We start from the raw sequence: 24818 nt of genomic DNA, 5'->3' as shown, positions 1-24818 counted from the left end.
GCTTTCTATAGGTATGTCAGGAATAAAAGAATGATTAGGGTAGGAATAGGTCCAGTCAAGGATAGTAGTGGGAAGTTGTGCATGGAGGCTGAGGAAATTGGAGAGACACTGAATGAATACTTTTTGTCAGCATTCACTCAGGAACAGGACATTGTTGCCGATGTGAATATTGAGTCACAATTAATTAGAATGGATGGCTTTGAGGTATGTAGGGAAGAGGTGTTGGAAATTCTGGAAAGGGTGAAAATAGATAAGTCCCCTGGGCCTGATGGCATTTATCCTAGGATTCTCTGGGAAGCAAGGGAGGAGATTGCAGAGCCATTGGCCTTGATTTTTACGTCCTCGTTGTCTACAGGAATAGTGCCAGAAGACTGGAGGATAGCAAATGTGGCTCCCTTGTTCAAGAAGGGGAGTAGGGATAACCCTAGTAACTATAAGCTGGTGAGTCTCACCTCTGTTGTGGGCAAAGTCTGAGAGAGAATTGTAAGGGATAGGATTTATGAACATCTGGATAGGAATAATGTGATCAAGGATAGTCAGCATGGTTTTGTGAAGGGCAGGTCGTGCCTCACAAACCTTATTCAATTCTTTGAGAAGGTGACTAAGGAGGTGGATGAGGGTAAAGCGGTAGATGTGGTGTATATGGATTTTACTAAGGCGTTTGATAAGGTTCCCCATGGTAGGCTACTGCAAAAAATACAGAGGTATGGCATTGAGGGTGAGTTGGAGGTTTGGATTAAGAATTGGCTGGCTGGAAGAAGACAGAGGGTAGTAGTTGATGGTAAAGGTTCACCTTGGAGTGCAGTTACTAGCGGTGTTCCACAAGGATCTGTTTTGGGACCATTGCTGTTTGTCATTTTTATAAATGCCCTGGAGGAGGGGCTAGAAGGTTGGGTGAGCAAGTTTGCGGATGATACGAAAGTCAGTGGAGTTGTTGACAGTGAGGAAGGATGTGGCAGGTTACAGCGGGATATAGATAAGCTGCAGAGCTGGGCAGAAAAGGTGGCAAATGGAGTTCAATGTCGCTAAGTGTGAAGTGATTCACTTTGGTAAGAGTAACAAGATGATGGGGTACTGGGCTAATGGTCAGATACTTGGTAGTGTGGATGAGCAGAGGGATCTTGGTGTCCATATACACAGATCTCTGAAAGTTGCCACCCAGCTAAATAGTGCTGTGAAGAAGGCATATGGCGTACTGGCTTTTATTGGTAGAGGAATTGAGTTCCGGAGTCCAGAGGTCATGTTGTAGCTGTATAAGACTCTGGTGCGGCCTCATCTGGGGTATTGTGCGCAGTTTTGGTCGCCATACTATAGGAAGGATGTGGAGGCACTGGAACGGGTGCAGAGAAGGTTTACCAGGATGTTGCCTGGTATGGTAGGAAGATCGTATGAGGAAAGGCTGAGGCACTTGGGGCTGTTTTCATTGGAGAAAAGAAGGTTTAGGGGTGACTTGATAGAGGTGGTTTAGATAGGGTTGACCATGAGAACCTTTTTCCAAGTATGGAGTCAGCTATTACGAGGGGGCATAACTTTAAATTAAGGGGTGGTAGGTATAGGACTGATGTTAGGGGTAGATTCTTTACTCAGCGAGTCGCGAGTTCATGGAATGCCCTGCCAGTAGCAGTGGTGGACTCTCCCTCTTTATGGACATTTAAACGAGCATTGGATAGCCATATGGAGGATAGTGGGCTAGTGTAGGTTAGGTGGGCTTGGTTCGGCGCAACATCGAGGGCTTGGTTCGGCGCAACATCGAGGGCTGTATTTTTCTATGTTCTCTATTCTGCAGGGACCCTAAATTCCGTGGCACCCTAGTTTATTCTTCCACAACTCCTCACAGGCACAATCTCATGCATTTGCTAAAGGTGCCCATTTATCTCCTCTTTCCTCACTGTCCAAGGTCACAAACACATCTTCTAGGCAAAGCAGCCTTTTACTAGTACTTGATTCAGCCTGGTCAGCTACATTTGCTTCTCACATTGCAGTTACTTTTACACCATCGAAACAAAACAAGACTAGGTCAGCGCTTTGTGGAATACCTTTGTCTTCCAGTTATATGCCATTTCAATAAACCATCTCAAACATGTTAATAGTCCTCAGGGGCTGCTACAATGTTCCAACAAAGCACAAGGAACACCACCTTATTTTCCACTTCGGCGCTTTTGAGCCTACAAGATCTAGTATTGAATTCCACAACTTCACAGTCTGACTTAATGATGTTTGATGGACTTGTCTTGTTTGTGTCTTTTGCTCCACCTCTGCTTGTGAAAAAACACGAACAACATTTTACAACCCTTTTCAGTTCTGATGAATCATACTGCGACTGAAAACATGAACTCCTCATCTCTGCACAGATGACGAAAGAGCTGCGTTTATCTAGCATTTTCTGTGTTTGGTACAGAAAAAGGCCTGATACTTAACCCATACAGCTTTATAAACAATACTCCAAGGATAAACTGGAAAAAAATGATAAACCATAATAAGCATAAGCTGAATTTCCACTTAGAAATAGAAGATTAAGCTCAATTGGGAGTGGTCATTATGTGCATTAATCCAAAGAGCATACTGAAGTTCTCTTCACTACCATACCTATTATCTACATCAGGTGGGCGTTTCAAAGAATTTCTTCTTTCTTGTTCATAACGGAGCTGTTCTTGTTGCCGACGAAGCTCTTCACGTTCTCGGGCAATGCGCTCTATTTCCTTACGGCGTTCCTGAAGTATTAAATCAATACAAGTGTCAGTTTTTTTTTTAATTGTAGCTTGTTTTATAGCACTCTACCCTTCTCCACACCTCCTTCCACTGATCAGCAGAAGTAGGAATGGTCACTCACAGGAGAGACACCGCAAGACACATAACCTTGCCCTCTCTCCACCAAGGAGCACTAACTCTCGATGCAATTACACCGCTCAAATATATTTAGGACTAAGTAAACAATTTTGAAACCAAGTGTTTCTCTTTCCAGAGATGATTGAGCTTAAGAGTTATCTCAGCATTTTCTCATTTTAAATTTTCTGTATCTGTCATATTTGATAATGACTTAATTGCTGCCAAAGTAATCATCCTCCAGTTTAGTTACCACTTCAAAATTATGACCAGCTTCAAAGCATGAAATCACGCTCCTAGAAAAAGTCTCAGGAATCAATGGAAAATGAGACTTTACTTGGAAAACAGAACCATGAAAACTAAGAATCAGTTCCCTCTACAAAAACCACAATTTGCAAATAACTAAGTTCTAACTGACTATTTCACCAAATGATGAGACCTCTGAAATGTATCACATCTCCCTCTCCACTTGGGATAAATACAATTAAGATCCTTCCAGTACTGATTCCATAAAGAACATAGAATCCCTTCAGTGTGGAAGTAGGCCATTTGGCCAATTAAGTCCACACCAACCCTCCAAAGAGCATCCCATCCTGTCCTTGTGACCTTGCATTCCTATGGCGAGTCTACCGAGCCTCAAGATCCCTGAACATTATCAGCAATTTGGCATGGCCAATCCACCTAACTTGCACATCTTTGGACTGTGAGAGGAAACTGGAGCACCCAATGGATACCCAAACAGAGATGGAGAGAATGTACAAACTCCAAACAATTGTCCCAGAGTGGAAACCAACCTGACACTGTGAGACATTAATGCTAACTACAGAGCCATCAAGACTTTATTTACTTTATTTGAAATTTGGAGGTATGTGGATGACCTTAGAAAGTTTTAGATTTTAGTTGTGTCCTTATAAGGAAGTGTGCCTCAAAGCCAAGCATTATTGGTCGTGATAGTAAGCAAACAATTTTTTTTTAAAACAGGAGTACACAAAGCTGTAAGAAGCAGTAGGTGTTATGATCCCAGACCAGATAGCCAAACTTATGATACTATCTAGCTAGGGAGCATTAACCTTTTCTCCTTTAAAAGGAGACAAAGTGAGAGATCCAGGAGACTTGCAAAAGATAGTAAGAGCATAAAATTCCACCATTTTGAACATACAATCTCCAACTTTATATTAGAATAGTAATCCTTAAGAGTATCAGGCTGTAACCAAACATGCCACAGCATTAAAAAAATATATTTTCAGAACACATTTCTCAAGAACTCCTTGCCAAAATTCTATGGACATGGTGGGTCATCAAATCTCTTTAAACTTCACAAGGGATCACAATTCTTCACTTCTGCCAATCAGACCTTGAAACTCCCAAGAAGTACCATCATTGACTGCCTGAACGTTTGTTCCGGTTCTGGTTGATCCCTCCCTTCCTGGATCGATGTCCAATAAACCCCATCTGGCCTACCTCCAGTTGTTATTTGCTGCAGAATTCCAGCTTTTCGCTAAGAGCTAGCTTAACCAAGTCAACACTTTCTGGATTTTCACTGAGCTCAAATCTTGCTCAGTTGCAGCAAATATTACTTGTGGTCTTTGCATCACACTCTCTAGCCTGTATTAAACGCTTGTGGTACATGGTTTCCTGAGTCCCAACAAATTCCAAAACTTCCATGAAGCTTCACTACAGAAAACTTTTAAATTGCTCGAGGACTTCAGAGTTAACACTACACAAAGTCCACGTAGTTCAGCTGTCTTTGGCAGCAGCACCTAACACAGAATGACCTTTTCTTCCTCTCCTCCTTCTCCAACAACCTGCAGTCTTTGGATTCCTCTTCCACAGTTCCCGAACTGTCTTTAAATGACCCATCGCAAAACTTGTAATAAGCCCCTCCCCATTTGCTGAGCAGATTTAAAATGGTGTCACCTACTAATTCTTGATTCCATAAAATGTCTGTTCCATACATATTACCAGTCAAACTGCTGGTTTGCTCAGCGCATAGAGGATTTCTTCATAGGAAGTTTAGTTTTCTCAGCTTCTCGCTGGAAGAATTAATAATTTTGGTCATGGGAGAGTCTATTCCACGATGCTGGAGTACCATCTCTTCATAACCTATTCAAGAACCAACACCACTCATATCCACTGGCCACGGTACTTTGTCTTGACAAAAATACACACTTGGCTGTGATTAGCAAAGTGCAATTAAGAGGTAATTGTAAAGAACAAATGTTTTTGAGATGTTGAATCCATAATGAAAAGCTTAATAGAGAACCTGTTCTATACGTATGCGTTCCCTTTCCAGTCGCTCCCGTTCCATTCTCTCTCTCTCAAGTTTTTGCTTTTCAATCTCCAACCGTTCCCTTTCTCGTTGTAAGCGATCACGTTCTTCACGTTCACGTATCATGCGAATGCGCTCCCGCTCACGACGCTGCCTTTCAGCTATTTCACGCCGCCTAATTAAAAAGAATTTTGAAAAATGCGTATTGCATGCACCTAATACAGCAATGTTAAGCTGAGTCAAATGACAAGTTCTGAAGAGTACACTGCATCCAAAGTAATCTGCTAACATCCAGTAGCCTGGTAACTGTTGGTTTATGTGCCATTGGTGGGAATTTCTCATTTTAATTTTGAGTTCTGTATTACAAAGAAAAGCCTTGTATGAAAAAAGTTTTATTGCAAAAATTAGAAAAGGAAGAGCAAACACAAATCTGTGTGGCCAGCTCTCAGACTCAAGTACAAATATAGAGTCCAGAAATAGGTAGCAGCGTTTAAACATTTGGGGTAGTGCTTTTAGGGTAGAAATTAAGGCAAATATTCTCTGAGCTTGAGAGACATTGGAACTCTGCCACAAAAGGCAGGTGGTGGCAGGGTGATTGAATATTTTTAACATGAAAGTAGGTAAGATCCTGGTCCAGGAAGGGAATCAAAACGGTTATTGGAGATGGGAAAGTGGAATTCTAGACAAACAGTTCAAACGTGATATCTTAAATGGTAAAGCAGACTTAAAAAACCAAACCGTCTAACTCTGATCTTATTATACACATCCTCACAACCAAAATTAGGGGACAGAAATGCCCTATAATCTTTCATCAGATTAAGACACTTGAGAATTGCATTTATATTACACATTGTATGACCGGCAGGTACAAAACATTTTTGGAAAAAACAGCCCAAATTTCTTTGGCCATGTAGTCACCATTAAACTTCAATAAGCATGGCAGTTGATGTGCGTACAGTGAGCTTCCACCAACAGTAGTATGATAGTTAACAGATAAACTGATTGAGTGTTCTTCACTAAGGAATCACATCTTGGGTAGACTTCCCATGTTGCTGAGCAACAGCTTTATAGGGTTATTTATGACAAGATGACATATGGAACCCAGATTAAGACCTTAGGCAATGGAGCACACTCTAAGTATGACACTAGAATTCTATTAAAATTCATTTACAGGATGTTAGCAAAAATGAGTGGCTCAAAAAGGATCTGAAAAAAGGGATCATATAATATACAAATAGTTCCTGGCTACTTCAAGAAGTAGAATTATTAGACTTAAAGTGAAAACTGATCATTTCTACTCACTTGATGTACCTTCTATTACTATCAAAACTATGGACAAACTTGTTCATATCAAATCACCAAAGTGATGCCAGCATTTCCGTGTTCAAATGCATTTTGTATATGTATAACAAGATAATTAGCACCAGAAAAATCACCAATTCTATCCATCCACCTTGTTGGATTTGAAACCAAGTTTCTTAAGGAAGGAAAAATGGTATGGGGTTTGTGCTTTCCATGAACTCCATTTGATTTATTTATTTCAAACTTCATTACAGTACAGTGCAATGAAATTAGTAAAATGTTAAGTAATAAATAACTTACATCCACAAAATGAAGATTTTTGGATCTAACTTCCCAACTACATCCATGGAAGAAGTTCCAAAGCCATGATCCAACATGCTAAACTTGACGCACAGTCACACTGTCATTTAAATTAGGCTCCGTTGATGAAAATCACAACCAGGTAAGACTTTGAATCACATTTTCCCAGTAAAATCAATGTAAATGCTACAGTTAGTTCTGTAGAACTTACTTTTCAGAAAAAGGAAATGTTTAATTCAGCTTTGCTGAATTCCTGTTTACTATTCATTCATGGGATAAGGTTTCCATTGGCTAGGCCAGGATTTATTGCCCAACCCAATTGTCCAGAGGACACAGTCATAAGTCAAGCTGTGGGTCTAGAGTCAAGTGTACACCACACCAGTTAAGGCTGGCAGTTTTCCTTCTCTGAAAGACATTAGTGAACCAGATGAGTTTTTCTGACAATTGGCAATGGATTCATGGACATTGTTGCACTGTTAATTCCAGATTTTTTATTGAATTAAAATTCCACCACCTGCTGTGGTGGAATTTGAGCCTGGGTCTCTAGATTAATAGGCCATCAAAATACTACTAGGCCATCGTGAGCCCTTATTAAAATAAATTTAGATAGACAACATTTGCCAACTTTCTTAATTCATGTTTGCTACTAAACCTGTTTTCCAAACCTCATTTGTCACATATCCTGCTCCCACTCATCATCCTGGTTGTGATGGACCATTCCTTTTACTAACCCTTGAACTTGCAACCTTTCCCTCTTTCTCTCAGAGAATTGTAGCCTTTCCCAGTCCCTAATCTACTGAGACTTCCAGCTTCACTTACTTTTTCATTCACTAACTTGTTGCATACCCTCTGACTTGCAGCCTCTTTCCAAGCCATCCCTTCACTGATTACTTCTCCAGCACCTATTTTTTGGGAGCAATGGTACAAGGTGAGCCATGAAATGAGGGATGCAGCTTTGGAAATAATGTGAAAATAAAATATCAATTATAATTATCCCAGTTCCACATCTCTGCCCTAAATTATAACAAACACACAACTTAAGTTGAGTCTGGATCTTGAACAGAAACACAGATCTAGTTGAGCAAAGCAGCAAAACACAAGTTACACAGAGTGGGAGGCTTGCCAAGACTTAGTTTGAGGAAAGGTGAGTCAGAGAGCAGCCACTCCAAAATACAACCCACTCCAAATTAGTTCTCATCAGATCACATGGTTCAAGTTCCACCAGTAGGAAAACTATTGTGAAATGAAGCTCTCAGTGCTAAATGAGCATGCAGGCCCCATTCAAGCAAAGACAAAATGGGGCAACACCAAAAAGGACTTTGAAGTTTAGCTTAGAGAGCTGAACATACTCTAGAGCCAAAGGCAGATGGTGCAACTGAGAAGTTTGTGTGTCTTTTCAACAAAGTCAGATAAAAGGCAAAGTTGCAACAGTACCAGAGGACCATAAGGGTGCTATTTCATTAGAGAGTGAGGTTAACTTGAAGATCACTGCTCAGGCAAGCAGCAAGAATGAGAAGGAGGGGGGGAATCTTCACCGGGGACCTCAGTCAATACGGGAAATGAATCAATGGTTTTAGCATAATTCTACTGAAAACCAGCTATCCAGCCAATTGAGTTCACCAACTCCCCGCGACATTAACAATAATGCGTTGTAAATACATCAATTTCCACATGTTTACAAATAAAATCCCCATCACATCTCTCAAACTGCTAACTTGATATTAAGTACTACATGTGCAGATATTTCCTTCAAAATAAACATTGGGAAAACTGAAACCACAGTTTATTTTCAAATCCCTTCATACCGTGCCTGTTCCACAAACCCAACTCTGCTATCTTCAGCATCTTTGATTTTAATTGTTCAAGGATTGATGGCCATGCTTTCGGATATTAAGGCCAAAACTCTGGAGTTCCTGCCTCCTCTCTACCTTGCTTTTGTTCTTCATTGCACGTCTTAACATGTACCTCTTTGTCCAAGGTTTGGTCATTCAATCCAGTATCTCCTCCTTTGGTATTGTTGCGAAGCTGGGTGGAGTAATTGATGATTGGAAGCCAGGAAGTTAGAATTTGGTGGTTTGCAAAATTGTAAAATGGGGAAATAGTTGCCTGGTCCCTTTAAAAGATTTTTGTTGTGTGCTTTGAGCTAAAATGGATATCTGACAGTAGCTCAAGTTTGCTAATACACAGAGCACCCAAATTGAAACACCTTTATCAATAGGCCAAGCAGCAGTTTTTGATAAAGACAACAGGTTTTAAATTTAGCCAATTACTTTAACACAGGCCCTTAGCTACCAAAAACCTGTTAAGTTTAAATCTGATAGGATTGGTCCTATGTTGCAAAAACTATTATAAGAAATTTGATATGTCATCATGGGTATAAAAGGAGGGCACAGTTGGACAGTTCACCAGAGCTAACTGTTATCTGCCAAGAGATAACAGCTCATTATCTACATTGCAACAATACTGCAGTACACCATCCAAACTCCTGACAGAACAATCTACAAAGAAAACATTCCTGACAGAAGGATCAGCAGAGAAGACAAAAGTCCAGAAGACACGTAACCTGGCTGCAATTTCAATGACTAAATTTCCTTTTGCACAAGTGGGGCTTGTATTTATTGGAACAGCATACCATTAGAATCTTGCATTATTCAGGAATAGATAGTAGTTAGAGGAGAATTGCTCAGTCTGTTAATAATTTAGTTAATTTGTTCACTGTTGATTGTTACTTGTGGATTGCAAAGCTAGTGTCAGGAATTTCTTTCATTATTACTCTATAACAACTTCTAGTGGCTAGAGATGTACGGCACGGAAACAGACCCTTCGGTCCAACTCGTCCATGCCGACCAGATATCCCAACCCAATTTGGCCCACATCCCTCCAAACCCTTCCTATTCATACCCATCCAGATGCCTTTTAAATTTACAATTGTACCAGCCTCCACCAGTTCTTCTGGCAGATCATTCCATACATGCACCACCCTCTCAGTGAAAAGGTTGCCCCTTAGGTCCCTTTTATATCTTTCCCCTCTCATCCTAAATCTGTGCCCTCTAGTCCTGGACTCTCCCACCCCAGGGAAAAGACTGTCTATTTATCCTATCCATGCCCCTCGTGATTTTATAAACCTCTTTAAGGTCACCCCTCAGTCTCCAACACTCCAGGAAAAACAGCCCCAGCCTGTTCAGTCTCTCCCTATAGCTCAAATCCTCCAACCCTGGTAACATCCTTGTAAATCTTTTCTGAACCCTTTCAAGTTTCACAACATCTTTGCAATAGGAAGGAGACCAGAAATGCACGCAATATTCCAACAGTAGTCAAACCAATGTCGTGTGCAGCCGCAACATGACCTCCCAACTCCTGTACTCAATACTCTGACAATAAAAGGAAAGCATACCAGATGCCTTCTTCTTTATTCTATCTACCTGCAACTCCACTTTGAAGGAGCTATGAACCTGCATCTCTTTGTTCAGCAACACTCCTTAGGACCTCACCATTAAGTACATAAGTCCTGCTAAGATTTGCTTTCCCAAAATGCTGCACCTCACATTTATCTAAATTAAACTCCTTCTATCATTTCTCAGCTCATTGGCCCATCTGATCAAGATCCCACTGTAATCCGAGGTAACCTTCACTGTCTACTACACCTCCAATTTTGGTGTCATCAGCAAACTAACTCTACCTCTTATGCTCACATCCAAATCATTTATATAAATGATGAAAAATAGTGGAACCAGCAGCAATCCTTGTGGCACTCCACTGGTCATAGGCCTCCAGTCTGAAAAACAACCCTCCACCACTACCCTCTGTCTTCTATCTTTGAGCCAGTTCTATATCCAAATGACTAGTTCTCCCTGTATTCGGAGAGATCTAAGCTTGCTCACCAGTCTACCTTGGGGAACCTTAACGAACATCTTACTGAAGTCCATCTAAAACACATCTACCGCTTTGTCCTCATCAATCCTCTTTGTTGCTTCTTCAAAAAACTCAATCAAGTTTGTGAGACATGATTTCCCATGCATAAAGACATGCTGACTATCCCTAATCAGTCCTTGCCTTTCCAAATACGTGTACATCCTGTCCCTCAGGATTCCTTCCAACTTGTCCACCACCGAATTCAGGTTCACCCGTCTATAGTTCCCCGCCTTGTCCTTGCCACTTTTCTTAAACAGTGGCACCATATTTGCCAACCTCCAGTCTTCCGACACCTCACCTGTGACTATCGATGATACAAATATCTCAGTAACAGGCCCAGCAATCACTTCTCTAGCTTCCCACAAAGTCCTAGAGTACACCTGATCAGGTTCTGGGGATTTATTCACCTTTATGCATTTCAAGACATTGAGCACTTTCTTCTGTATAATATGGACATTTTGCAAGATGTCACAATCGACTTCTCTACAATCTCTACCTACCATGTTCTTTTCCACAGTAAACACTGATGCAAAATACTCACTTAGTATGCCCCATCTCCTGCGGTTCCACACAAAGGCTGCCTTGCTGATCTTTGAGGGGCCTATTCTCTCCCTTGTTACCCTTTTGTCCTTAATGCATTTGTAAAAACCCTTTGGATTCTCCTTAACACTATTTGCCAAAGCTGTGTCATGTCCCCTTTTTGACCTCCTGATTTTTCTTAAGTATATTCCTATTGCCTTTATACCCTTGTAAAGATTTACTGAATCTATCTTGCCTATACAGATATATGCTTCCTACTTTTCCTTAACCAAACCCTCAAATTTCTTTACTCATCCTGCATTCCCGACAACTACCTGCCTTTCCTTTCACCCTAATAGGTATACACTTTCTCTGGATACTCAATCTCATTTCTGAAGGCTTCCCATTTTTTAGCCATCCCTTTACCTGTGAACAGCTGCGCCCAATCAGCTTTTGAAAGGTCTTGCCTAATACCATCAAAATTGGCCTTTCGCCAATTTAGAACTTCAACATTTAGATCTGGTCTATCCTTTTCCATCACTATTTTAAAATGAATAGAATTATGGTCACTGGCCCCAAAGTGCTCCCTCACTGACACCTCAGTCACCTGCCCTGCCTTATTTCCCAAGAGTAGGTCAAGTTTCGTATCTTTTCTAGTAGTTATATCCACATACTGAATCAGAAAGTTTTCTTGTACATACTCAAACCCCTCTCCATCAAAGCCCTCAACACTATGGCAGTCCCAGTCTTTGTTTGGAAAGTTAAAATCCCCTACTGTAACCATCCTATTATTCTTACAGATAACTGAGATCTCCTTGTTTCTCAATTTCCCTCTTAAGTATTAGGGGGTCTATAACACAATCCCATTAAGGTTATCATCCCTTTCTTATTTCTCAGTTCTACCCAAATAACGTCCCTGGATGTATTTCCAGGAATATCCTCCCTCAGTACAGCTGTAATGCTATCCCTTATCTAAAACGCCACTCCCCCTCCCTTTCTGTCCTTCTGGTAGCATTTATATCCTGGAACATTAAACTGCCAGTCCTGCCCATCCCGGAGCCATGTTTCTGTAATTGCTATGATATCCCAGTCCCACGTTCATTACCATGTCCTTAGCTCATCTGCCTTCCCTGTCAGGCCTCTTGTATTGAAATAAATGCAATTCAATTTATCAGTCCTACCTTGGTCTCTGCTTTGTTCGTGCCTTCCCTGACTGTTTGACTCACCTTTGTTCTTAACTGTTCCAGTCTCAGATTGAAATCTTTCCTCACTATCTCCCCAGATCCCACCTCACCACCTTACTAGTTTAAATCCTCCCAAGCAGCTCTAGCAAATTTCCCTGCCAGTATATTAGCCCCCTTCCAACTCAGGTGCAATCCATCCTTCTTGTATACGTCACTTCTACCCCAAAACAGCTTCCAATGATCCAAAAATGTGAATCCTTCTCCTATCAGCCATGCACTCATCTGCTCCATCCTCCTACTCCTGCCCTCACTAGTTCGTAGCACCACGAGTAATCCAGATATTACTACTCTTGAGGACCTACTTTTTAAATTCCTGCCTAACTCTCTGTAACCTCCCTTCAGAATCTCAACCTTTTCCCTTCCTATGTCGTTGGCCCCCATGCGTACAATGATCTCTCTTTGCTGGTCCCTCTCCCCCTTGAGAACATTCTGCATCCTCTCTGAGACATCCTTGATCCTGGCACCTGGGAAGTAACACACTGAATTTTCGGTGCTGGCCACAGAAACGTCTGTCTGTACCTTGTGGTAGGGGACTCTCTAGTCCAATCGCTCGCTTGGAACCCGACATACCTCATTATATTAGAGCTAGTCTCAATACCAGAAACTTGGCTGATTGTGCAATGTGCCCCTGAGTGTCCATCACATTTTCCAAAATAGCAGACTTATTTGAAATGGGGATAGCCACACAAGATTCCTGCACTACCTGCCTACCTCTCTTACCTTTTCTGGAGCTAAACCATCCATGTGACTGTATCTGAGACTTCCCCTCCCTTCCTATAACTGCCATCCATCACATCCTCTTAGTCTTCTAAATTCCTCATTGCCTCTATCGGTCTCTCCAACCGATCTGGGGATAGGATTCCCAACCAATGGCATTTATTGCAGATATAATCCTCAGTAATCCATAAACTCCCCCTAAACTCTGACACCCAACAAGGAGAGCATATCACTCTACTAAAGGGCCATTTTTGCTTCTTTCAATCTACAGACCCAAACAATAGCGGTGTTATTCTTCTACAAAACACTGCTCCAGGTTAAATCAATACTTATGTTTTATATTTTAAGTACTTATATTTTAAGTTTAATCAAGAGACATAGCTCAATAAAACATCTCAAGAAAGAACCCACTCTACTCACTACTGCAGATTTATTTTAAGGTGGCACTTAAAATCCACTTATCTGCTTCTACGTTGTGACCTTTCCCAAACAGGTTCCTCCAAGATCAGTTGACAGATTACACCCTCTCTCTCACTCCTTTTAACAGATTATATGGTGAGGCACTCTCTTTTGTGTGATTTCGTTTTAGTTGAGGGGCGGGGGGGCCGCGGTGGAGTGTATCTCTGCTTTATAACAATATCAATATTGTTTCATAATGCAGTGAAGCACCTTGATATATTATTATATTGAATGATACTTCAGAAAACAAATCTTAAATTGATTTCTCCGAAAACAGTGATATCTTCAAACTAATTTATGCTAAGTTCCTGAAAGTTTTTATTTTCGCTTCCTTTTGGAAGGTTTGTTAAAGAACATTATAAATTAAATAGTCTCTTCTGTCAACACAATTATTTCTGCTCAGCAGTTTTAGAGAATACAGAAATGAGGCAACATGTACAACATGTACCATCTCCGATGCCAGGAAAGGTCACAGCACAAAATCTTAGCAAAATCTGGCCGTCACTTCCATATTCTCATACTGATCAAGGAAAGGCTTTCAGATAAAGTATGAAAGAGACATTTTGGCCAATTGTTGTTACTTAGAGTGAAGCTATCGGAGAAACTGAAAAAGTTTACTCAGACCAGACCTGACATGAAATTTAACAGCAATAATAATAAAGAAGGGGAACTCTGCTCTGGGGATGCAGAATACCAAATGACATCATAATTCAGTACAGTTCATAGTTTGGAATTGGGAGTCCCTCTGACCATCACAATTTGGTCAAAGAAATACTGAGCCAGTAAAGATTTTATTTGCTTTAAAGATTCTTAGTTATCTTGTGAAACCTAACAAATACAGACCTTGGATATTCCAAATTAATTTCAATTAAAACCACTGAAAAACAGATACTCTTGCTGGAGATACAACACAACTTTTGAATGCTCTACTGATCTTCAAACAGCTGGCAACAGCAAAGGAAATAAAAGCTGCACAGTTGTACTTCTACAAGGTCCTTGCAAACGGCATTCCATGGAAGTTGGCAATCAGCTGTCTGATTTCTTTTCAGTCAACAGTCAATTTCAGGGATACCTACCTCATCACAAAGGATCTTGGTACAATCCCAACATCTCAATTCCACAAACAGCTGAAATTTCTCACCCTGGCAAGGTTTGCATTTATTGCCACCTCTAGATGAGTGCAAGGGTAAACCACCCTCATTAGCGGATATCCATATGGCCTACGTCAACATTTAAAATACAGGAGGGACAATGCGTAAATCCAACCTCAAAATCCACAAGAAAAATGAACTCTCAGGGCAACTGCTTCTGTAGACAGAATGAAATGAAAGGCTAGGATGGTGTTGCTCCAAACACAATCTTGTTTCTTTCCTGTGCTTATTATTAATAGTTATGCCTATCAGCAATAAACATCAGAGAGAAACAACTTGTGATCAAATGGGCCGCAAGCAGAGCAAAACTGTGCTGGTAGTCAGGGAAGTCTGCCACCTAAGGAGCTGGGAGCCTTCTTTTAGCCAAGGCACATGGGGTTAGGGGTTCTGTGACGGAAAAAAGATTCACCCTGGTATATGAAGACTCAGTACTGTTACGCAAGAATTTCCCGAATGCTATCCTCTAGAAAATTAAACTATTTTCATGTCAGGGAGGTCTATGACTTACTGTCCCTATTATCTACTCTCCTTACTCTCAAGGTTTTCGTTTTGGATGATGCAGGCAAAAGAATTTGGACAGATTGCTTCAGTACATCCTTTAGATGGTAGACACTGGTGCCACTATATACTGGTGAAGCAAGTTAATAATCAAGTGGATGGATTGATGGATCAAAGAGACATCCTTGGTCCTAGATATTACTTAATTGGACAGAATTTCAATTTAGATTTAGCCCTGCATTTTCTTGAGAAAGCTCAAACCCCACCCTCCAATTCACCATAGTATCATATAACTCAAGAGGAGTGGATTGAGATTGCTCAGATTAGCTGGTATTATTAATTACCTTCTCTTTCATGAGTTGGAAGTTCCACATACCTTCTTAATTCTATTGCACGTCGTATGCGTTCCAATCTGATCAAACGCTCACGAATCTTTTGCCGTTTTATTTTTTCAAATGGCAAAATATCCTTTCTGTCTCTGGAGCTTGATTTGCCTGGAATGTGTTTCTCTTTGCTTCTTGAAACTGAAGTCTATATTTTGTTTAAAGAACAAAATCTAAATCAGTATCAGTTTAAAATATTTTGTCACATTTTTCTTTGTTAGGTCTTCCCATTTCCACTGACATCAAGTCTATATAAATACATGCATACTTTGTTAATGTTGCTCTTTTGGTAGCATATCCCAGGTAAATAAGTATATCTCACTTCCATATCCTGACACATCTGACAAGTTAGTCAAGGAACCAAAAATTGCTAAGCAGCATATTGAAAAGTCTTCCAGCCTGACCAAGACTAAATGCGGAATCAGACAGTTCTTGAAAAAAAAAATCACCTCTTCACCCTTATAGAAAGGAAAAAAAAAAATCAGAAGAACCTTGCTCAGAAAGCCAAGTAAAAGTGGATTAGTAGCTAAACATCATATCTGCTAAGAGCTGCGTGGGAGAACTATCTTGATATTATAACTTTCCTCCAGCTGTTTTTCCTCATATCTTTGATCGGAGTGCAGTCCAAGTGCCTGCTAAGACAGTGATGAGCATGAAGCTCCTTTGCCAAAGAAAGGCAGCCTCATTTCCATTCAACTTTTCCTCCTTCATTTGAAGGAGCCTGGCAAAGATTCAGAATTAAATATAACCAAAATTACAAGCTTTCAACTCGGCCATCATGATCAACTTCAATAGAAAAACTACAACGGTAATAGAACTGACTTCCGAAACTGATTTAGGTCCACACAAAAACTGAAGCTAAACCAATACCTATACTTTCATTCCAAGAACTCAATCTGATAGTTCGACATGATCAGAAGCAATTTTTGAAGTCATAAATGCACAACCAAAATTCTCACTTGATTGTACTTGTATGTTTCAGAATTTCCATAGTTAACTTCGAACCAGAATTCATAGCTCATTTACATCTTAGGTGTTAGGATTTTTTCCATTAATCTTGAATTATGGCACTTCTTTCAAGTTAACATGTTAACACCTGACAACGAAAGACTGGCTACCATTTATAATTGAAGTTTGTGTGCATCACTTAAAAACGCAGGAATATATGCAAGAATATATATAAACAACAAACCCAGCTGAAGAGCAGACAGCAAGTAACAAATGTAACAAACATGATAAGCATTATATACTGGTAATCCTTCTTCCCATCATTGTTCACCTGTTCACTCTTGCCTTTCTTTGCAGTTTTCACACTAACAACAGGTTCACCTTTAGTCTTGTCAATAACCACCATCCGATGAGAACTCTTCACACCTATCAAGTCAATGATAGAAGGTCAATGAAGTGAGGAATTTAATTATGTGCTCAAAAGTAACTCCTTTTTAAAAGTACCTTGCAAATTAACAAGTTCATATTTAGATATGCGCACAACTGGATTTGTACCAAAGTTTAACAACTCCATCTGAAATCCTTTCAAAAAAGACACGTCACAGAGAAATACATACTTCTTCGCCTCTTTTCCTCTACTTTTTTGGAATGGTCATGACTACTGCTTGTTGCACTTTCCTTGTCGTCCTTTTTATTTTCTGGTTTCTTTGAAGAGCTTGACCCATCTTTGTTTTCTTTTCTCTCTCCAAGCTTTTCTGTTTTCTTATCCTCTTTTTTAGAAGATACTTGTGTCCTTGATATTCAGAATAAGAAAAATGAAATTCATGACATTAATGAGTGGCTTAATATTAGTGTTCCCAGCAGTGGGGTGTCCCCTTACAGAGGTTTATAAAATCACGAGGAGCAGATAGGATGAATAGTGAAGGTCTTTTCCTCAGGTTAGGGGAGTCCAAAACTAGAGGGCATAGGTGAGGGGGGCAAGATTTAAAAGGAACCTAAAGGGCAATATTTTCGTGGTATGGAATGAGCTGCCAAAGAAAGTGGAGGAGGCTGGTACAATCACAACATTTAAAAAGGCTCAAAGTTTGTGCGAAGATTTGTAGCTCGGGTGCTCGTTGTTGTGGTTCTGTTCGCCGAGCTGGAAGTTTTTGTTGCAAACGTTTCGTACCCTGGCTAGGCGACATCATCAGTGCTTTGGAGCCTCCTGCGAAGTGCTTCTTTGATGGTTCTTCCGGTATTTATAGTGGTCTGTCCTTGCCTCTTAAGAAGGCATCGGATGGGTACCTGGGTTTAGAGGGATATGGGCCAAATGCTGATAAGTGGGACTAGATTAATTTAGGATGTTGGAATGATTCCATTCGACATTTCTTTGATTGTATCCCTACCTCCAGACCAGGAGACTCTGGTTGAAGTTCCACCTGCTCCAGAAGTGACTAATAACACCTCTGAACAGATTCATTGGAAATGATAATTAGATCTTTCTCAAGTTGTGTCAATGTATTGTCTGTGAAGACAATTATGCTGGTGAAGTTCCCTAGACACTGCATATGGCAAGTTAAAACAGTGTCAAAACAATCTGAGTTCATTTTTTTACCAAATTATCAAATGCTTCAATTGATTTCTCAAGCAAAGGCAGTGGTTCTCACAGTGAATTGATCAGTCTGTTATAAGGCACCGATGGAGTTAGGGGACACTGCAGAGGCGAGTACCCACCAAGTACTGTCTATTGGCTGTAATTTGATGATTGCCACCAAAATTTGACCAGAATAGTCATTTAGAAAGATATAGCTTGATTTAGACACTGACTAAGGTTTGTCAGCTGGAAGACCAAACTTTTAAAACACCTTTTTAAGGCATTTGAAAACTTTGGTCAGTACAATTCCAAACTGAACTCAAACTGCCATGCGATTATTGATTATCAGATTCCAGTACAATTATAGACGGTTTCTAAATAATTTCTTCGAACAGCACTTTCTGGAGCTAATTGGAGAGTTAAGATATATTGGACCTATTATTGTGCAACAATGATTGGGAGGTGTTGGTAATGGGGTGGACAAAGTTAAAAATCACAGCACCAGGTTATAGTCCAACAGGTCTGTTGAAGCAGTGCTTCGAAAGCTAGTACTTCCAAATAAACCTGTTGGACTATAACCTGGTGTTGTGTGATTTTCGATATTATGTAACAAGACAGGGTTTTTTTTAATCTCAGTGAAGGTGCCCCTAGGTAGCAACCATATGCTGACTGAAGTTTATATTGCTTGATGGAGATAGGAGTAGCCCATCTCTGAAGAAGGGTCACTGGACAAGAAATGCTGACTCTTTCTCTGCACAAATGCTGCTAGACTGCTGAGAGTTTCCAACAACCTCTATTTCTAGGTCAGAGACTTATTTAAAATTACAAGGACATAAAAGCAAAGCTAAAGTGAATTGGCAAACTAGATGAAATGATAGATTAATAGAGACAAAGTTGCAGACATTTGAAGGACATTTCAGTATACAAAGAATAGAAGCATTCCAAAGAGACTACGAAAAAAAATTCAAGAGAAAGATCTGCCATTCAATTTAATTAGAAATGTTAAATTTGATACCAAACTTAAAAGAAGCAGCATATAATTCCACAAAGACAGATGACAGGTTAGAAGATGGGATTGAAACAATAATTATCAAAGCAAAAGGAAAGAAAATCAGAGCACAAAAGAAAGCTATCCAGAAATGACAGCATTCAGTCATCCAGCACAGACAAAGACCCTTTAGTCCAACTCGTCCATGCTAACGAAGTTTCTTAAACTAAATTAGTCCCACTTAGTACATTTGGCCCATATCTCTTTAAATCTTAGCTATTCACGCACCTATCTAATTGAGTTTTAGATGTTGTAACTGTACCTGCAATTACCACTTCATTCCACACACAAACCATCTGCCAGTGCCTTTTAAATTTTTCTCACTTTAAAAATATGCCCTCATGTTTTGGACTTCCATGCCCTAGGGAAAAGACCTTTGTTATTCACCTTAACTTTGCCCCTCATGATTTTATAAACTTCTCTAAGGTCACCCTTCAACCTCCTAGGCTCCAGTGACTATGTCCCAACATCCTATAATCTCAAACACTGTGGACTCGGTAACATCTTTGTAAATCTTTTCTGCACCCTCTCCCATTTTATAATACCCTTCCAACAGCAGGGCAATCAGAACTGTACACCGTACTCCAAACGTGGCATCACTAATATGCTGTACAAAACACAGATGACATCTCAATTCCTGTACTCAATGCTCAAAGTAATGAAGTGTAAATGGGGAGGAGTCCATCACACCTATGCCTTATGCCATGCTGGTGGATAGGAGACAAGTTACTTGTCACAGAATTCACACTATTTATGTGACTGGTTCAGTTTGGTTTCTGGTCAATGGTCAACCCCAGAATTGAGGATTCTTGCAATGACAATGTCGCTGGATTTTAAGGGGCAATGGTTGGAATCTATTTTGAGAAAGTGCTGTTGTTGACACCCTCCATATTTTGCTGATAAGTGTAGTTGGGTGAGGCAGTGACTGGTCAGGTTGGATTTGTGCACAGGACTGAATCTTGGCAATGTTTTCAATGCCAGCATTGTAGCAATGCTGAAACAGTTTGACTAAGGGCACAACCATTTTCCATTTTAAAGCATTGCCATAAGCTAAATACAGTTAGTTTCCAAATAGTAAACCTATCCAGAAAGGGTTAACAATGTGTGTTGGCCCTATAGAAAGTCAAACTGAAAATTACTAAGGAAAATAAAAGAATAGCAGATGAAATTAATTGTTAGTTTATGCCAGTCTTCACTACAGATGATACAAGTAACATCCTACAAGCAATTAAAAATCCAAAAAAGGAAGGCAGAGAAGTACTCAAGAAAATCAACTGGTTGAGAAGTGGCACAAATTAAGCTCTCTTGGTGAGTTGCTCTTTTAGATCCAGCATAGAAACAATTACCTGAACTGTAATATATATGCAATTCACAAATTAAAAGAACTGCTTCCATAATTCATAGCAAAACCAAAGACGGAAGTACCAGTCTTCTGCCTGAACAAAAACTGTAAACTTTGAAAACAATCAAGTAGTATTAATCACTAATGTTTTTGTGAATATCACATGCAAGTTTTACTGATCCTCATTGCCTCAAGTATCAAGCTAGCTTATCTTAGCTGACAAAGCAAAAGCTATGTCAGTAGGCAATAAATGCTTGTTCAGCCAGCAATGCCCACATTCCATAAAAAGAAAATGGCCTTAGAACCAGTCAGTCAAAAAAGGAGAGAAAAGCAATCTGGAAGTGCTCATGACCGCTAATCATAAACTTTTAATGAAGCATGCATGCTTTAGCAAGATCAGACTCAACTTTGATATCCCTTTTTTGGTGGCAGCGCCCACTGAAGGGTATTCCATTGAAGTTTCGATGCTAAGAACAGAAACGGGAAAGAAACACAGGGAAGTAGAAGGAAAAACTGGAAATATACTTACTTGCTGGCTGGTTTTCCACCCGAACTCTTTTTATCACTACTACTTCTACTTGAACCAATTTTCCCGGTTCCGTCTTTTGTTATGGATTCTTTTTTAAAAGGATCATTTTTAACCTAGACAGATGAAGAGTTGGATTTTTCAAAAATAAAAGACAGAAAAACAATTTTTAGAAATAATGGATGTCGCCTATTTCCCCATTTTAAAACTAAGACCCAATCCTCAAATATGACATTTTCCTTCTCAGGAAATTAAATATCACAGAATCACATGATCAACACACTTTTGAATTAATATACTAGTATTCTCAGTTTGAGCTTCAGCATCTCTCAAATTGGTTTAAGCTATCTATGACACATGATAAAAATGTTTTAGCACGAATTTCCTATACAATTTTCTTACAAGTTTCTACCACCTTATCGATAGCAGAAACTGGCTATCTAATTTGGCAATGTTACACAAAAACACACATATTATGCCATAGTTGTGCACAGCGACCGCCTCAGAGTACAAGTACAGCACAAGTTTACATATATAGTTTCCATTCAAAAAGAAACTAAAAAGAAAAGGATCAGTTGTACAATTTCAACTCAGTACTCAAGTTTATCCTGATTCCCAATCCCTGAACCTGTTCCATCTGAGTGTTAAACATGGACCTTACTGGAGACTACAATCCATGGTGCAGGAATTGTGCAAAGCACATTTCAATATATAGTGTTTTGAGATTAGATTAGATTAGATTATCTACAGTGTGGAAACAGGCCCATCGGCCCAACAAATCCACACCGACCCTCCGAAGAGTAACCCACCCAAAGCCAGTCCCCTACATTCCCCTGACTAACGCACCTAACACTAAGGGCAATTTATCATGGCCAATTCATCTGATCTGCAAATATTTGGATTATGGGAAGAAACCCACGCAGACACAGGGAAAATGTGCTAACTCCACACAGACAATCGCCTGAGGCAGGAAATGAATCCGGGTCTCTGGTACTGTGAGGCAGCAGTGCTAACCACTGAGCCACTGGGCTGCCCCATTATTTTCAATTTACTTATATGATCAGATCCAAAGCATGTTTGTAAAATTTTCAAGTATTAACTATAACAGAAATTGTAATGGAAACTCTGTAGAACTGGCAGTATCTAGAAAGCAGAGATAATGTTTTGAGTCCAGTGAACAGAGTTCAGAGTTGTAAGTTTCTCTGGCAATTTTTGTTTCAGTTTCATATCTCCAGCATTCACACTTCTGCGTTTTATTTCCATTATATTATTCAAGCATTATCACGCAAAAATGCTCTTGTTCATTGCCCAAACAGGACCATCATCCTTATGGAGTAGGTGCACCAATTTGTTACATGCTGGGAAAACTTCCTAAAGGGTGCAAATGTTTACATTAAGAGGTCATTTCCCAATTCCAGTCTTCAAGTGACTTTTGACAATAACTATGCAAATCAATCCAATGTGGGTTATATCACATAAGAGCTTGATTTGGTTTTCACTAAATGTGCTGTGTCCTGATCAGGTGACTTTCCTCAGTGACATCAAGTCCAATTTATTGTATGTGACTGCTTTTACATGCATTAGGTTCAGCACCAGGAGGTACAGAACCGAAAAACTTTAAATTTCCAAACTTCTGTCATCAAGAACATCCTGCTACAATAATAAACTGTTCTGACTTTTTTTAAACTAAAGGGAGCAGAGGTAGGACTATTTAACAACAGACAACTGAATATCAATATTCTTCACACACGAAGTCTCTGAAGCATAGCTCATTTAGTACATGTCAGTAGTTCTGATAATCAAATGGATAAATATTTCCAACTTCAGCCATATGTGTGCATCAACAGGCTTACCAGCATCACTTGAATCAGGAGAGAGATGAACTTGTTTGGAGATCAACATACACTTAAGTAAACAGAATAACCTGTGTTTTCTTATGATAATGATATATCGTGTAACAATAGCTGAACCCTGATGGTGTACAGATGCAGTTTAAAAAGATTAAAACACCCTCAAATAGTCTATGCTGAGCTGTGTCAGACTGCTTATAACTGATGAAAATATAATTCCTAATCAAGTAGAGACAAATTTAACATTCAAATGACTTTTTTTGACTTATCACAAAACGTCACTGACATCTATATTCCTCAATCAAGAACTGTACTAATGTTTAATACTCCTTAACCATATTTTTGGTATTTCCTTTCTACTGGTATTTTACCTTGACACTACTCCATTGATTCCAATTTGATTGCGTACTCAAGTCAAATCTTTTCCAATATTTACTTTGCTTTTTGGAGCAATACAATGAGAAAGGGGTGGCAAGTATCAGGAAGACAGTGATTAACTGTATATTATCAGAGTGTTCTGACAGCCACACTGGCAAACTTTTCACCTTAAGTCTATCCATTTTAACTTCCAAGTTTATTGACATTTCAGAAGGGGATGCCCAAGCCATCTCTTATTGTACTTATAAAAATGTTTTATCATCATCTGCACATTTCTATCAACAGGCAACATTGACATTAAAAATAATTACCCTTTCAACAAATATCTGCTGTCCATGTAGCTCAGTGCGATGAAGGTGGGAAATACACCTAGACATTTCTGCACTGGATGACATTGTCACAAATCCATAACATCGAGCACCGGGACTTCGTGCATTGGTTACTACTTTTGCACTCAGAACCTAAGCCAAATGCATACAATTTACATTATGAATCTTAATTCACGCAACTTAAAATCATTCTTAATGAGGAGTAATTCACAATTCTTGGAAAATTATACACAAGTAATACATACCTTGCCATATTTGCTAAACAGGTTCTTTAGATCAGCTGCTTTTGTGTTCGAAGACAATCCACTAATCCACAGGTTCTTGGTCGAACTACTAGCACCACCACTGCTAGTTCCAATACTACTATTCACACCTAAGGCACAAGATGGAAAATAAAACCACTTCCATCAATCATTGTATTAACTTATTTGAATATATTTAGAGTGTCAAACCTACAAGGTATTTTTCAAAACTGTCAACTACAGATCTCATTCCCCATTACCAATCCTCAATGATCGAACTATGCTCCCAGACCATCAAATCCTTGATTTTACATTCTCCCTTTGTTTTCAAATCCATCATTCCCTCATGCACTCTCATTCTCTTACCTTCTACAGCCCCCTTACAACTCTAGATCCTCTGATTCTGGCCTCAAATATCAATTTCCTTTATTCCAGCACAAGAGCCCAGAACAACTCAGACCCTCTGTTCTGGAAAGCCCCTCTGTATGTCTTTGAGCAATTTTATATTTTTGGTAACATGCCCTAATATCAATGGTGCAGTGTTAGTTGGGTTTGATAACTTTACCTTGTGATGTTATACTTTGTTAAAAGGTACTACATAAATGCAAATTGTATACAAAGACCTGAACAATTTCCAACAATAAAACAAATTGTAAAGATACATTTACAACTATGTTTCAGTGTCAAGACTAAATCTGGCCTTACCTTTCTCATCTTTAGTAGCGGTCTTATCTTTCGAATCCTTACTTGAACTATGAACACAAAACAATGTCAGAAAAAAGCGAACAAATATTCAGGAAAAGTAGAGCTGAGTGTCAAAGTATTACTAGAAACAAGTTAATGAACACAAAACAATGCATTTTTTCCCTAAGTTCACAAAAACTGAAAGGTTACAAATCACCAAGTTAGAATCACTCTAATGGATTTCCGGCCATAAAAAAGTACCAAAGTCAACATGCCTCACATTTGAACAGAGTAGTTCAAAAACCAACTCTTGCATCAGCT

General features: G+C 39.5%; 1 protein-coding gene across 3 annotated transcripts in view; it reads right to left on the bottom strand.

Annotated features, from left to right (window-relative positions):
• The window catches only part of sltm (SAFB-like, transcription modulator), a 61894-nt gene that overhangs the window by 16557 nt on the left and 20519 nt on the right, over nucleotides 1-24818 (bottom strand). For all 3 annotated transcript variants that reach the window (XM_060853004.1, XM_060853005.1, XM_060853006.1), the window contains exons 8-16: nucleotides 24519-24565; nucleotides 23817-23944; nucleotides 23554-23703; nucleotides 21018-21130; nucleotides 17143-17318; nucleotides 16857-16951; nucleotides 15571-15725; nucleotides 5087-5267; nucleotides 2587-2711 (exon numbers count right to left, since the gene is read on the bottom strand). In XM_060853004.1, the coding sequence (XP_060708987.1) occupies nucleotides 2587-2711; nucleotides 5087-5267; nucleotides 15571-15725; nucleotides 16857-16951; nucleotides 17143-17318; nucleotides 21018-21130; nucleotides 23554-23703; nucleotides 23817-23944; nucleotides 24519-24565 (1170 nt within the window). The remainder of the gene's footprint in view (nucleotides 1-2586; nucleotides 2712-5086; nucleotides 5268-15570; nucleotides 15726-16856; nucleotides 16952-17142; nucleotides 17319-21017; nucleotides 21131-23553; nucleotides 23704-23816; nucleotides 23945-24518; nucleotides 24566-24818) is intronic.

This window comes from Hemiscyllium ocellatum, chromosome 39 (genome assembly GCF_020745735.1).
Source record: "Hemiscyllium ocellatum isolate sHemOce1 chromosome 39, sHemOce1.pat.X.cur, whole genome shotgun sequence".
Lineage (NCBI taxonomy): Eukaryota > Metazoa > Chordata > Chondrichthyes > Orectolobiformes > Hemiscylliidae > Hemiscyllium > Hemiscyllium ocellatum.
Note: the sequence above shows the minus strand (reverse complement) of the source record. Positions and strands in the feature narration are given on the sequence as shown.